We start from the raw sequence: 13,273 nt of genomic DNA, 5'->3' as shown, positions 1-13,273 counted from the left end.
CAAGGGAGAAATTTGCAACTGCCCAATTATTTACATTAGTTAAGAGACTGTGATCAGGAAAGATTCTCCAGCACATTCTCCATTGACATTCACTCTATCATTGCCCAGTGATATCATCAACAACCACACCTCAGACATCCTAACTGATAACGTATTTAGCATCATCTTCATCATCACCAAGCCCACAACATAAAAAATTTAGGAAATTGAAGGAGTTATATGAGGTAACTGAAAAATCAAGATGATTTGATATTATTTTGCTTATTCACTAGTTGTGAGCCTTTAGACTTTAAAGAAGCAGTTCAAGATACAAAATGGAAATTAGCTATGGATGAAGAGATCAAGGTTGTCGAGAAGAATGATACTTGGGAAATTGCAACACTTCCAGAAGGTAAGAAAATAATTGAAGTCAAATGGGTGTTCAAAGAGAAGAATAATGTGAAAGGAGAATTAGTCACCAAAGGCTACAAGCAAAAAGCTGGAATTGACTATGATGATGTGTTCTCTCTAGTAGCTTATCTTGAAACTATAAAACTAATTATTGTCTTAACGGCTCTGAACAAATGACCGATCTATCAACTTGATGTGAATTTAGCATTTTTGAATGGTGTTCTTGAAGAAGAGGTCTATGTAGATCAACCTCTTGATTACATCAAGAAAGGAAAAGAATCAAAGGTGTTGAAGTTTAAGAAGACTATGTGTGGCTTAAAACAAGCATCAAGAGGTTGGAATAGTAGAAATGATGCATACTTTTGAGCTCACAATTTTTCTAAATGTCCTTATGAGCATGCCTTATATACTGAGTTAAATGAAGCTGGAGATATTGTTATTCTATGCTTGTATTTGGATGATTTAATCTTTACAGGAAGAAATCCATACATCTTCAATGAATTCAAAAGCTCTATAGTTTGTGAGTTTGAGATGACAGACATTGGACTCATGTCTTATTATCTTAGCATTAAGGTGAAGCAAGGCCGGGATGGAATCTTTATCTCTTAGGAGAGATATGCAAAGACAATTCTTGATAAGTTTAACATGAAGGATAGCTATCATGTGAGTACTCTTGTTGATTGTGGAGTCAAGTTGTCCAAGAAAGATGATAGTAGCAAAGTTAATACAATTTATTTTAAAAGCTTAGTTGGAAGTCTTCGCTGCCTAACTTGCACAAGAGCTAATATTCTCTATGGTGTTGGGCTCATGAGTAGATATATGGCAGATCCAAGGTCTTCACACTTATTGGCATCAAAGAGAATTGTTTAGTACATCAAAGACGCAATAGATTTAGTTTGTTTTATTCAAGTTCTAACAACTTTAAACTTAATGCATACACTGATAGCGATTGAGCCGGAGATGTTAATGATCAAAAGAGTACAACTAGTTACACTTTCTTTAATGGTGCCACTACTTTTACTTAATCTTGAAAGAAACAGCCAGTAGTCACTCTTTTGACTTGTGAATCCGAATATGTTGCTACATCATCAGGTGCCACTCAAACACTTTAGTTGAGAAATTTACTCAAAGATCTTTTGTTCGGACAAGAAGAGCCAACCAAAAGTGTTGATATCAAGTCGGCTATTACACTTTAGAAAATTTTAGTGTTTCATGAAAGGAGCAAATTTGTCAATACTCGATTTTAATTTATCTATGATTAAGTAAAGAAATGGAAGTTGAGATTGAGTTTGTGAAATCACAAGATTAGGTGGCTAACATATTTACTAAGCTATCGAAGCATAATGTGTTCACTTTATTGTGAGGCAAGCTCAACATAATTGAAGGATAAAGTTTAAGGAAGAATATTGAAAGTAAACTTGATTAATTACTTGAGAATTGGGAATATCATTTAGTTATTTGAGGTGTCAAATGATTGAATATATTATATGCATGAATATTGTTGGACAGTTCAAAAGTCTTTATTAGGAAGTCTAAGAGTCATTATAGTAGTATATACATGTGTGTTTGGTAAGTTGAAAGAAGTTAAGCCATGAAGAAAAATCAAAGAAAATTTTTATCCTCATCCAAACTATTTATTCAAGGCAAAATATTGTTGTCAAAAGATGCATAAGAATTTAATTGAGTTCACATGCAGACCGGTAATTGTTGATTTTCTATTGCAAAAAGTCTGGCATTTACGATCAAATTATCAATTCTATAATTTATGTTCCCTACAATGCAGAAGTCTTAAATTACTAAAGTGACTATGAAATGGTATTTACAGTATCCACAATGTCATCTACATAACATGCTTATGTCTGGAGTTTGGCTATATACTCACTAAATTGAGAAGTTCTTCCCATAAAAACCTTATCATGTTTTCCCATTCCCTAGAAATCTTTTCTAGGGAAAATTGCTTTTGGCCCCCAGTTTCCTTACAAGTATTCCGCCAATCCCCCATGACTTTCTCAATACTCCCAAAACCCACAAAAGCAAAACCATAAATCTCTGAGCCCCCAAAATACAAAACCCAAGAGTTTAAAACATGTGAAGACCATAATACCATTTCTCTCTCTCTCTCTCTCTCTCTCTCTCTCTCTCTCTCTCTCTCTCTCTCTTTTCATGACTCTCTCTCTCTCTCTCTCTCTCTCTCTCTCTCTCTCTCTCTCTCTCTCTCTCTCTCTCTTTTCATGATATCACTGTAATGATTTGAAATGGGTTTGGGGGGAATCTTAGTTCCCCCAAAAATTTTCCAACGACATCGACATTGGCCATGAAACTTTGTTGGCATTCGTTCATGAAGCGAAGAAAACTACGACATTGAAGACGGTGATGATGACCGGCGATGGATTCAGCGTCGTCGTTGTCGTTCCGAAGAAAAAGATGGGAACTCCAATGACTCCCAATGTAATGTTTTCCTTTTTTAACTTGTACTTGAATCTGAGTGCTATATTTTTTGTTATTTTACATATTGTTATAATTTTTTTGAAATTGAAGACTTGAGGTTAAAGTAGAGTCTGTAAATTTATATATTGTTGTTATTTCACTATAATGACTTTGCTGTAAAGGTTATAAGATGGTTGTGAAGGAAGGTTATGTGTTGGTTTTGAATGTTACGAGTTAATTGTGAAGTTAACAAATTTGTTGTCAAGGTTACAAGTTGATTGTGAAGCTTACGAGTTGGTTATCAAGGTTAGGAGTTGGTTGTTAATGTTACGAGTTGGTTGTGAAGGTTACACATTAGTTATAAACCTCGATAAGGAGTTGGTTGTGAATATTACGAGTTGATTGTGAAGGTTACGAGTTGGATGCGAAGGTCACCAGTTGTGAAGGTTACGCGTTGGTTGTGAAGGTTATGAGTTTGTTGTGATGTTTACAAGTTATTTGTAAATTTTATAAGTTGATTGTGAACATTGGCAATGAGTTGATTGTGATTGTTGCTAACTAACCTTCACAGCCAACTCATAATCTTCACAACCAACTCCTTACCGAGGTTCACAACCAACTCGTAACCTTCACAAACAACTTGTGACATTCACAACAAACTCATAAACTTCATAACCAATGCGTAACCTTCTCAACCAATTTGTAACCTTGACAAACAACTCGTAACCTTCACAACCAACTCCTAACATTGACAACTAACTTATAACCTATTGTAAATTTTGTATAAACAAAGGTTATAGCATGTAAATTAAATTCGAATTAAATAAGTAAGAGATAAAAAAATCAGGCCTCACGGGAGCAGTCGTGTAATCACTGTCCTAGAAGATTGATGTAGGCTGTCTAAAAATCATTATAAATATCTTATCCCTATCAAACACCAATGACGGAAGTTACAATCTGACGACTTCCAGAAAGCTACAATTTGAAGACTTTCACGTAGAAGGTTACAATCTGACGACCTTCACAACAACTAATGAAAGCTCTAATTCAACAGCCTTCACAATTAACATCTGGAGTTACAATCTGATGACTCTCATATTTTCAAGGAGCCAAGACGAAGGTTACAAGATGACGATCTTTGCAACGCTCTAGAGATTACAAATTGACGGTCTCTTCATATTAAAACACAGATATCTCTCAAACCGTAAGGAATTTGGCAAAACTGACGAAACAAACCGAACCCAATAGGGTCGGTTTGGTCGACTCCGTCTAGTCGAGATAGCCGATTTTCATATATAATTCGTCCAATTCCGACTTACTGTTTGAAAGTTATGACATGTTCTTCGTAGCAAGTTATGTTCTGAAGTCCGTCTGCAAGATTGGACTTCGTCTGAACATTGGACTTAGCTTGAAGTTCGCCGAGCCCACTTATGGCTCACCTCTACATCCAAGATTCAAAACGCAGAGGTCATGCCTATGTTTTAAACTCAAAACGCAGAGGTCGTGGCTGCGTTCCAGATTCAAAACGTAGAGGTCGTGGATGCGTTCAAGATTCAAAACGCAGAGGTCATGGCTATGTTCCAAATTCAAAACACAGAGGCCGTGGCTACATTCCAGAGTCAAAGCGCAGAGTCCATGCAGAACCCAACTCTGCGTATCAGGTTCAAAACGCAGAGTTCATCTCTGTGTTCCAACTCTGCGTCTCAAGTCCAAAACGCAGAGTTCATCTCTGTGTTCCAACTCTGCGTCTCAGGTCCAAAACGCAGAGTTCATCTCTATGTTCCAACTCTGTGTCTCAGGTCCAAAACGCAGAGTTCATTTCTACGTCCCAACTCTGCGTTTCAGATTTACAACGCATCGCGGCCTGTGCGTTCAGCCACCCAACATAGGCCCAACTCTGCGTTTTTAGTCTAAAACGCAGAGTTCGGGCCCATAACGCTATTTTCGGCGTTTGACTTGTTCAAACACGAACCGAACAGTTCCAGGAACCATTTTCCCCCATAATTTGAGGGATTTCCGCCCCACTTAGGAGCAGATTAAGGGGGTAGTTACCACCCTTAATCCCCTATAAATACCAGAAACTCAATTGAGTTAAGGGATTAGCTTTTTGCATCAAAAACAGATCACAAAAGGAGAGATCGGCAACCTCTTGAGCAGATCATCTTCGGATCTTGGAGATTTCTCGGATCTGGAGATCATAAAAAGGGTGGTCTTCGCTTAATCTCTGGAGCATTCCTTGGAGCTTTCATCCTTAGCTTATTAACCGATTTTCGGTTCAAATCAACTCTGTTACAGAGTTTAAACTCGTTCTGAGTTTCTAAACTCTTTCACCTACGGACTAATAGCGACGGATATTTCCGTCGCTATAACGATTGTATTAGCGACGGAAATATCCGTCGCTATTATTCCATAGGTGAAACTATTTTACCGACGGATAACCACAATTTAGCGACGGATATTTGTCGTCGCTAAATTCTTTAGCAACGGAATATTCAGCGACGGACAAATCTATCGCTAATAACTTCTTTAGCGACGGATATTGCCGTCGCTAAAGTTTTCGATAGGGAAATTTTTTGGGCGCGGGCGCCCAAAAAATTTGGGCTGCCCGCGCCCGATAAAACTCTCTTCCCCCCCAGACCCGATTTCCCCCCTTCTCTCCCGAACCAATACACTGTGTAAAATGGAAATTCTATTTCCACCCTCGTTCTTTACGGTCATGGTGCATCTCACAATACATTTAGCATATGAAGCCCGCATCGCAGGACCAGTTCAATATCGCTGGATGTACCCTGTGGAGAGGTATTTATTATTATAATGCTCAATTAATATTTGTTAAATTACGTATATCAGTTTTATTTTGTCACAAATCATGAAACTATATGCTTGTAGGTATTTGGGTTTCATGAAACATTTGATGCATAATCGTGCACGTCCTGAAGGATCGATAGCAGAGAACTATATAAGTAATGAGAGTTTGAATTTCATCTCTCGTTACTTGCGGGGTGTGGAGACAAGGCTCAACCGTCCCCAACGAATAATTGACGGAACATTCTATAATGATCGTGGGGAGGACACTAGATTCCCCAGAATGGAGCTAGATCAAGCCCACACATATATCTTGAGTAATGATACTACATTTAACATATACGCGGCGTAAGTATTTAACTGTTTGAATCAGATCATATCACATCACAATAACTATCTCTATTTAACTGTTGTAAATGATTTTATTCTAGGCTTCACATCCGATATGTCCAGACTATTCTTAAATGCAGAACAAAAAACAAAAGAGTTATGGACACACACTCTAGACAATTCCCTGCATGGCTGAAGGGTGAAGTAAGATTTATTTACATTTCTGATTCGTATATCAAATATGTGCCTGACAACAGATATTTAAACTATTTGTTTCTTTTCTTAAAGGTTGACCGACGTATTACGAATGGGGTTAACCTGCCTGAGAAAATATGTTTATATGCCAGAGGTCCTTCTAACGTGGTAAAGCGTTATGGAGGCTACTGTATCAACGGCTTTAGGTTTAACACCATCGGTTTCGAAGAGAGACGACAAACGCAAAATAGCGGTGTGTTCTGCTCCTTCTCGCAACTGTCATACGCTAGTTCAAAAGATCTAAATCCGATACAAGGTGAAATCTATTGCTACGGTCAGGTAGAAGACATTGTGGAGATTTTCTATGGGATTAATAATGAAGTCAGACATGTGATGTTTAAGGTTCGTTGGAGTGAGCTGAAAAAGGCGAAGGATGACTACGGTTACACACTCGTTAATCTTAACAAGGAAATATATCAGACTGAAAAGTACATGTTAGCTGCTCACGCAAAACAGTGCTTTTATGTCAAAGATATAATGAAAAATGACGAATGGGTTGTCCTTAAGAATCCGCCTAGATCCTACATTCATGAAGCCGTGTCTGATGAAGATCATGAAGATGTTATCTTGGCCGACGAAACAGTTGCTGAGTTTTCCTTGACACAAAATAATCTGGTGGATGAAATTGCACTGGCGCGCCCTGATGTACCTGCGATTATATGTGAGCCAAGGCGTAAAATCAAAAAACGAGTCCACGGTAGAGTCGATAAAACTATAAGGACAGTCCTTTTGTCTGCACGCACACGGTCGCAGGCTAACCGCACACGGTCGCAGAGTAGAGCCTCAACATCATCATAATAATATAATGCTTGGTTATGATTTAAAAAGAACATTCATGTATCTGTTTGACTGGTTAACATGTATCAGTTTGTGTTATGTATTATAGTATTGCCTTTATATTATCTGTTTGACTGGTTATCATGTATCAGTTTTTGTCATGTATTATAGTATTGCCTTTATATTATCTGTTTGACTGGTTATCATGTATCAGTTTGTGTCATGTATTATAGTATTGCCTTTATATTATCTGTTTGACTGGTTATCATGTATCAGTTTTTGTCATGTATTATAGTTTTGTTGGGTACTCATTATGTTTTCAAAGTATAGATGACAAAAGGATTACGTAAGAGAGCGCTTGAGAGACTTATTGGTAGACATTCTGGAGGCGACGCACATGGCTCTACGTCAGGTATTTTTATTTATTTATTATATCTGTACATTTCTATAAACTATTAATACGAGCCTAACATTATTTTTTCACATTTCCTACGCAGGCCGCATCGCTGCTACACATGACGGGCCGCCACAGGACACAGGACGAGGAGATGCTCCACCTGATGCGGAGACACTCGTTGATCCTGCCCAGCATGCAGAGATGCCGCCGTCGCCTCCTCAGGCTGCAGATGTATTGGAGGAGCGCCGATATGAGCCATATAGCGCAGCTGTAGAAGCTGCGCCACTACCGCCGGATTCTATTCCGGATCAGCGAGCCCACGACCCGGCCAAGGTGAAGGAGGATTGGGATGCTTATCATGATTTGCGACTTATCGCACAGCAGAGGTATGAACAAGCAAGGCGTAGATGCCTCGAATTGAAAGGTGTGTATAGATTTTTATAGTTTATATGTTAATATTTTAATTTGTATTATCGATATTGATTGATTTATATTTCGCCTGAATTTCATTTTTTCGTAGGTACCGAGCGACCTACTAGGCGCGGCCGCAGTAGTACCAAGCCACAGAACCTCGTCCCAGATATTCGTCGGAGGGCCGTGATCCGATGGGAGAACGGCGTGCCTGTCGGGCCATTTGCTAACTCTTTCAACAATTTCCTCGCCGCTTTAGCCAGGAGACATGATTTCTTCAACATATATTTGACGTGGAAGTCGCAGCGGATTGATGCGCTGGTGGCTTGTTGGCGATATATATGTGTGAGTCATTTATTTTAATTCTCATAATTATTAGTCATTTTATTATTTTGTTTAACACACTGATTTGTATCTCTTTTTTCATTGTATGCTGAAGCGATTTTTCTTTCTTGACGATTACGCTTATGCCTGGACTTACTGCTTCACGCAAATCAATCTATCGTTCAAGAGGTGGCGGTCAGAGCTGAAGAAAAAATATTTTACTCAAAGAACAGAAGATTGGGAGCGTTACTGGCATCTTGACGAGCGCGCCGATGGGGTTGATTTTTTTGCACTTTGCGATTATTGGGACACGGCCGAAGTTCAGGTATTATTGAAGTATATATCTTCGTTTATTGTTTGAAATTCTATATTATATCTGTTTAACATTCTTTTGCAGGAACAAGCTGAAATAGCAAGGAGGAACCGCAATGCGCCCCGCAGTTACGAGCATCACGGGGGCTCCAGGTCCTTCAGCCAGCATTATCATCAATTGGCGCTTGAGGTATATAATATATTAGCTCTTAGGTTATCAATTTGAGTATAATTTATGTGTTATGAGTTAATGATATATGTGAATAAAATAGGGAAGGGGAGAACTCGGGCATTTTGCAGATCGTATTCTGACTGGTTGGAGTCCAAATTACGCCGATGAAGTAAAGAAAGCGCAGAACCGGGATCTGGCTGTAAGTAGCAGTTAATTTGTATATTTAATTTTTATAACAATACATTTTAAATGTGTTAGAATTGATCGGATTGTTTTGGTTCATCGCAGGAGAAATTACATGCTAAGGTGCAGGAGCAATTATCACAGACTCAGGTCGATTCTAACACTCCGACCCGATTAAGTAGAGAGGAGGAGGATAGCATCATCGAGACCGTCATTGGACCGAGTAGGAAGAACAGATACAGGTGGAGAGGATCCGAGCATCGGCCGTACGAGTCCAGTAGCACCTACGAGTCTGCAGCTCCACCAGGATGCAGTTCTTCTCAAGACCCGACTATGGAGCAGCGGATGAAAGCGATGGAAGATTGGCAGTCGCGTCGGGAGTCGGAGCTACTCCAGATGGCGGAGGAAGAACGGAGGCGCCGGGAGCAGAGGGAGCTGGAATTCACCCAGTTCATATCGACTCTGCCTTCTGATGCTCAGGAGGCATATAGGAGACGGTTTTTGGCGGATCAGGTAATATATATATATATGTATATTTCTTTTTTAATTAAATGAATTAAATATAAAATTCTTACTTAGTTACGAGTATGCCATGTGACTAAATGATATCACACAAACTGTTACACACAAACTATATCTCTCTCCGAAACACAACTAAAATTATATACTTAATGTTTTTATGTGATGGTGGTGTTGATGGTGCGTGCATGCGTAGCGATGGTTGTATTGGATAGTGAGTTGGTTAGTTAGTTGTTATTTTGTTTTGTTGTGGGGCGTTCGTGTGTAGGGTCGTTGGTTATGTTGTTGGTTGGTGGGTGTTTTCGTCGTGGTGGTGGTGGTGGTGGTGATGATGATGGAGGGGGAGGGGGTGGGGGGTAGGAGTTTGGTTGGTTCGTGGGTGGGGGATTGTTATTGTAGTGGTGGTGGTGTTGTTATTGTTGTGTTGTGGTGTTGCATGTGTTGTATTGTCGTGATCGTTATGTGCGTGCTTGATGTTGGGTTTGGTCGTGGTGGGGGAAGGGGAAGTGTGGGGATTGGGTTGAGCTGGGTACTCGTGCGTGCGTGTGTGCGTGTCGGTGGAGATAGGTACGGGTGCGTGCGTTGTTAAAAACATGTGCGTGCTTGCGTATAATACATAAATATATGCCATGATACTCTCTCTGAATCATATAACATGTAAGAATATGCCATGATACTCTATTATTGCTATACTTGCATGTTATGCCTTGTTGTTTTACAATTTGTTACTTTACTGTAAAATTCAGTTTTTGATGATGTACGTATTGCTCTATAACGTTTTATTTATTTTTTTAGGCTGGGACTTCTCGACAAGGTGGAGTTGGTGATGAGGATGAGGATGATGATGATCAGGACTGAGTTTATTTGTTTTAACATTAAAAACAATGGGTGTGCTGTATAAACATTTGCTAGAATCCGTTACTTGAACGAAAATAGATCTTGTGGAATCATATTGAATATTTGACAATACATTCCGTACCCTGCTAAAAAACCGATCCTTGTTTACCAACCACACATTGTCTAACCAAATCCAATTCTCTCTCGATTACGGATTAGAAGATTTATATCGCTTGCTCTTGAAGCTCAACGTCAACTGCTCCCAAATACCGGGACTTTGCAATATTTGATTGATCACCATCTTTCGGCTAACCTAGCCTCCTCCGTCCCTCTTGGCGGCCTTGGAACGTCGATTCCACGTAAGTGGAAGGAAGAATGCATGAACCACGGCAGAGGAGAAAGGACGGATCACCTGCGACGAGATTCCGCATTTTTGAACCACGAAACGCTTGCCTGCTTTAGGGCTAGCCACACCAACCCTAGTTCTCTTGCCCGCTTGTCGGGAACGGAGCTTCTCACTAACAAAATCGTAAACTTCATTTCATCAAACGAGACTCGGAAAGAGTGGCGTTAAAGATGTTGAAGTGGAAAAAACAAAAAGAAATAGGAACGGAGTCGGGGAATTAGAACTCTTAAGTCTTGACGACTGATTTTGCATTTTGTAGGGCATGCCAACGAGATCTCATGAGAGCACCGGATGATTGAATACTATCCCAATCTCTAGCAAGAGTGCCAGCGCTTGACCAGATGTATATAATTCTTTTATTATATGAAACCAAAAAGAATAAATGACAAGAAAATTGTAAGGTCCCTAAGCAATCACTTAGTGGAAAAGGAAGTGATCGAGCGAGCCTCTTATCCGATAAATGCCCAACAAGCCGCCTTATCCACCTTGTAGACTTTCTAATGTTGGGTGTGCTGTATAAACATTTCTAATGTTGGGTGTGCTGTATAAACATTTCTAATGTTGGGATATTTATTATGTTTTTAGTGAAATAATTGTTTTATATACGTGAAATATGTGTCATATGTGCTTGTGTTGGGTAAATTTATTGTACAGGTTATTGTTGTGAAATATATTGTACAGGAATTTCTTATTTTCAAAAAAAAATTTTAAAAAATTCAGATTATTTTTAGCGATGGATATTCCGTCGCTAAAAGCTCTTTTAGCGACGAAAAACTGGCACGCCACATGTGCACTAAACAACTTTTAGCAACGGATTTTCCGTCGCCAATAAATATTGGCGACGGAAAATTATATAGCGACGGATTTTCTGTCGCTATATATCCGTCGCCAAAAGTTTATTTTGGCGACGGAAAATCCGTCGCCAAAAAATAATAATTTGGCGACGGATTTTCCGTCGCTATATATCCGTCGCTATAAATTAGCGACGGATTTGCCGTTGCTAAAGATAGATTTACCTACTCTGAAAATAGTGACGGATTTTTAGCGACGGAATTTCTTTTTTTCCGTCGCTAAAACTTTTAGCGACGGATTTTGGACTTTTGGCGACGGATTTTTCCGTCGCCAATAGTCCCCTTTGCAGTAGTGTTTCAAACTTGCTTTGCGAGTTCTCCACAGCGTCAAATCATGAGGAGGAGATATTATTCCAGTAAATCAAGATGTGCGGATCGTCAACAGAGAGCAAACTCGACGCGAGCATTCGTGGGAGGCACTCCATCGCCACAGTGAAGAACCCAAAATTAAACAAATGGGAGAATCCAGATTATTCTCCTCTCTTTTGTAATCAGTAAATCCAATTGTAATCGAGATTGAGAGAGTTATAATCATTCTTTTTCTAAGCAGTTAGAGAGAATAAATCAAATACGATTCTTTCATTATTTCTTTTATTACAATTTTTTCCATAAACAATTGAGAACCCGCCTATCACCCTAGCGGTAAAAGCCCCCGGAAACGGCCGACCTCCGTACTCGTGCAAGAGTACAGAGCTTCAGCTCAGATGAAGAAGATTGCCCAAAAAAATTAATAACAAAATTTATAGAGGGGAAAAACAATTTTCTTTAAACCAAAGAAGAGGAGAAAAACTTTATTTTTTTGTGTTTTAGAATGTGAATAAGGGTGTATTTATAGGGTTGAGGGAGAGACGATTCTTTTTAATTTTCCGATGTGGGACTAAAACACAAAGGCAAAATTGCCTTTTCTTAATAAATATCCAACATAACATTCACAACAAACTCGTAAAAAACTTCACAACCAACTCGTAACCTTTAAAACCAACACGTGACCTTCCTTCACAACCAACTCATAACCTTAACAACAACAAACTCATTATAGTGAAATAACAACAATATATAAATTTACAGACTCTACTTTAATCTAAAGTCATCGATTTCAAAAAAAATTACAACAATACATAAGATAACAAAAAAATATAGCACTCAAATTCAAGTACAAGTTAAAAAAGGAAAAAAATTACACTGGGAGTCGTTAGAGTTCCTGACTTTTTTCAGAATGACAGCATTCAATCCATCGCAACAAGTCATCGCCGTCTTCAAGATCGTAGTTTTCTTCGCCTCATGAACAAACAACGGGAAAGTTTCATCGCCGATGTCGATGCTATTGAAAATTTTTGGAGAGAACTAGAATCCCCCCTCCCCCCCCCCCTCCCCCAAAAAAAAACCCATTTGAAATCATCACAGTAACATTATGAAGAGAGAGAGAGAGAGAGAGAGAGAGAGAGAGAGAGAGAGAGAGTATTATGGTCTTCACATGTTTTAAACTTTTAGATTTTATGTTTTGGAGACTCAAAGAATTGTGACTTTGCTTTTGGTGGTTTTGGGAATGTTGAAAAAGTCTTTGTGGTGGGTAGAATATTTGTAAGGAAATCGGAGGCCAGAAGAAGTTTCCCCTTTTTTCTAGCCGCATAGAATTTAAAGAACCCAGAAACTTTCATTCCTCTCAAAGCCATAAGTTTCCTTCAACCATTGATTTCTAATTATTTACAACAATCTCCTCTTGTGTGGTAATCAAGCAAATACTACAATGGTTGGATATGATTGATTAAGTAGACCGACTCTCCATTGTTTTCTTGACGGTGGGGAGTTCCAAATTCTTACATTGTGTGGTAGTCAAGTTATTTTGCATCTGAAGTGAAACAGTAAACTGGGTAGAA

At 39.0% G+C, this 13,273-nt stretch overlaps 1 protein-coding gene across 1 annotated transcript; it reads left to right on the top strand.

Moving 5' to 3' along the window:
• LOC109844266 lies at positions 5,515 to 5,977 on the top strand. The gene is made up of 2 exons (XM_020413230.1): positions 5,515 to 5,616; positions 5,707 to 5,977. The coding sequence occupies exons 1-2, from the start codon at positions 5,534 to 5,536 to the stop codon at positions 5,972 to 5,974; spliced, it is 351 nt and encodes a 116-aa protein (XP_020268819.1). The 5' UTR covers positions 5,515 to 5,533; the 3' UTR covers positions 5,975 to 5,977.

This window comes from Asparagus officinalis, chromosome 6 (assembly GCF_001876935.1).
Source record: "Asparagus officinalis chromosome 6, Aspof.V1, whole genome shotgun sequence".
Lineage (NCBI taxonomy): Eukaryota > Viridiplantae > Streptophyta > Magnoliopsida > Asparagales > Asparagaceae > Asparagus > Asparagus officinalis.
Note: the sequence above shows the minus strand (reverse complement) of the source record. Positions and strands in the feature narration are given on the sequence as shown.

Coding starts and splice junctions, on each gene's coding strand:
- LOC109844266 (XM_020413230.1), top strand. CDS start 5,534: ATGGTGCATCTCACAATACATTTAGCATATGAAGCCCGCATCGCAGGA. Junction 5,617..5,706: donor TGGATGTACCCTGTGGAGAG/GTATTTATTATT, acceptor ATATGCTTGTAG/GTATTTGGGTTTCATGAAAC.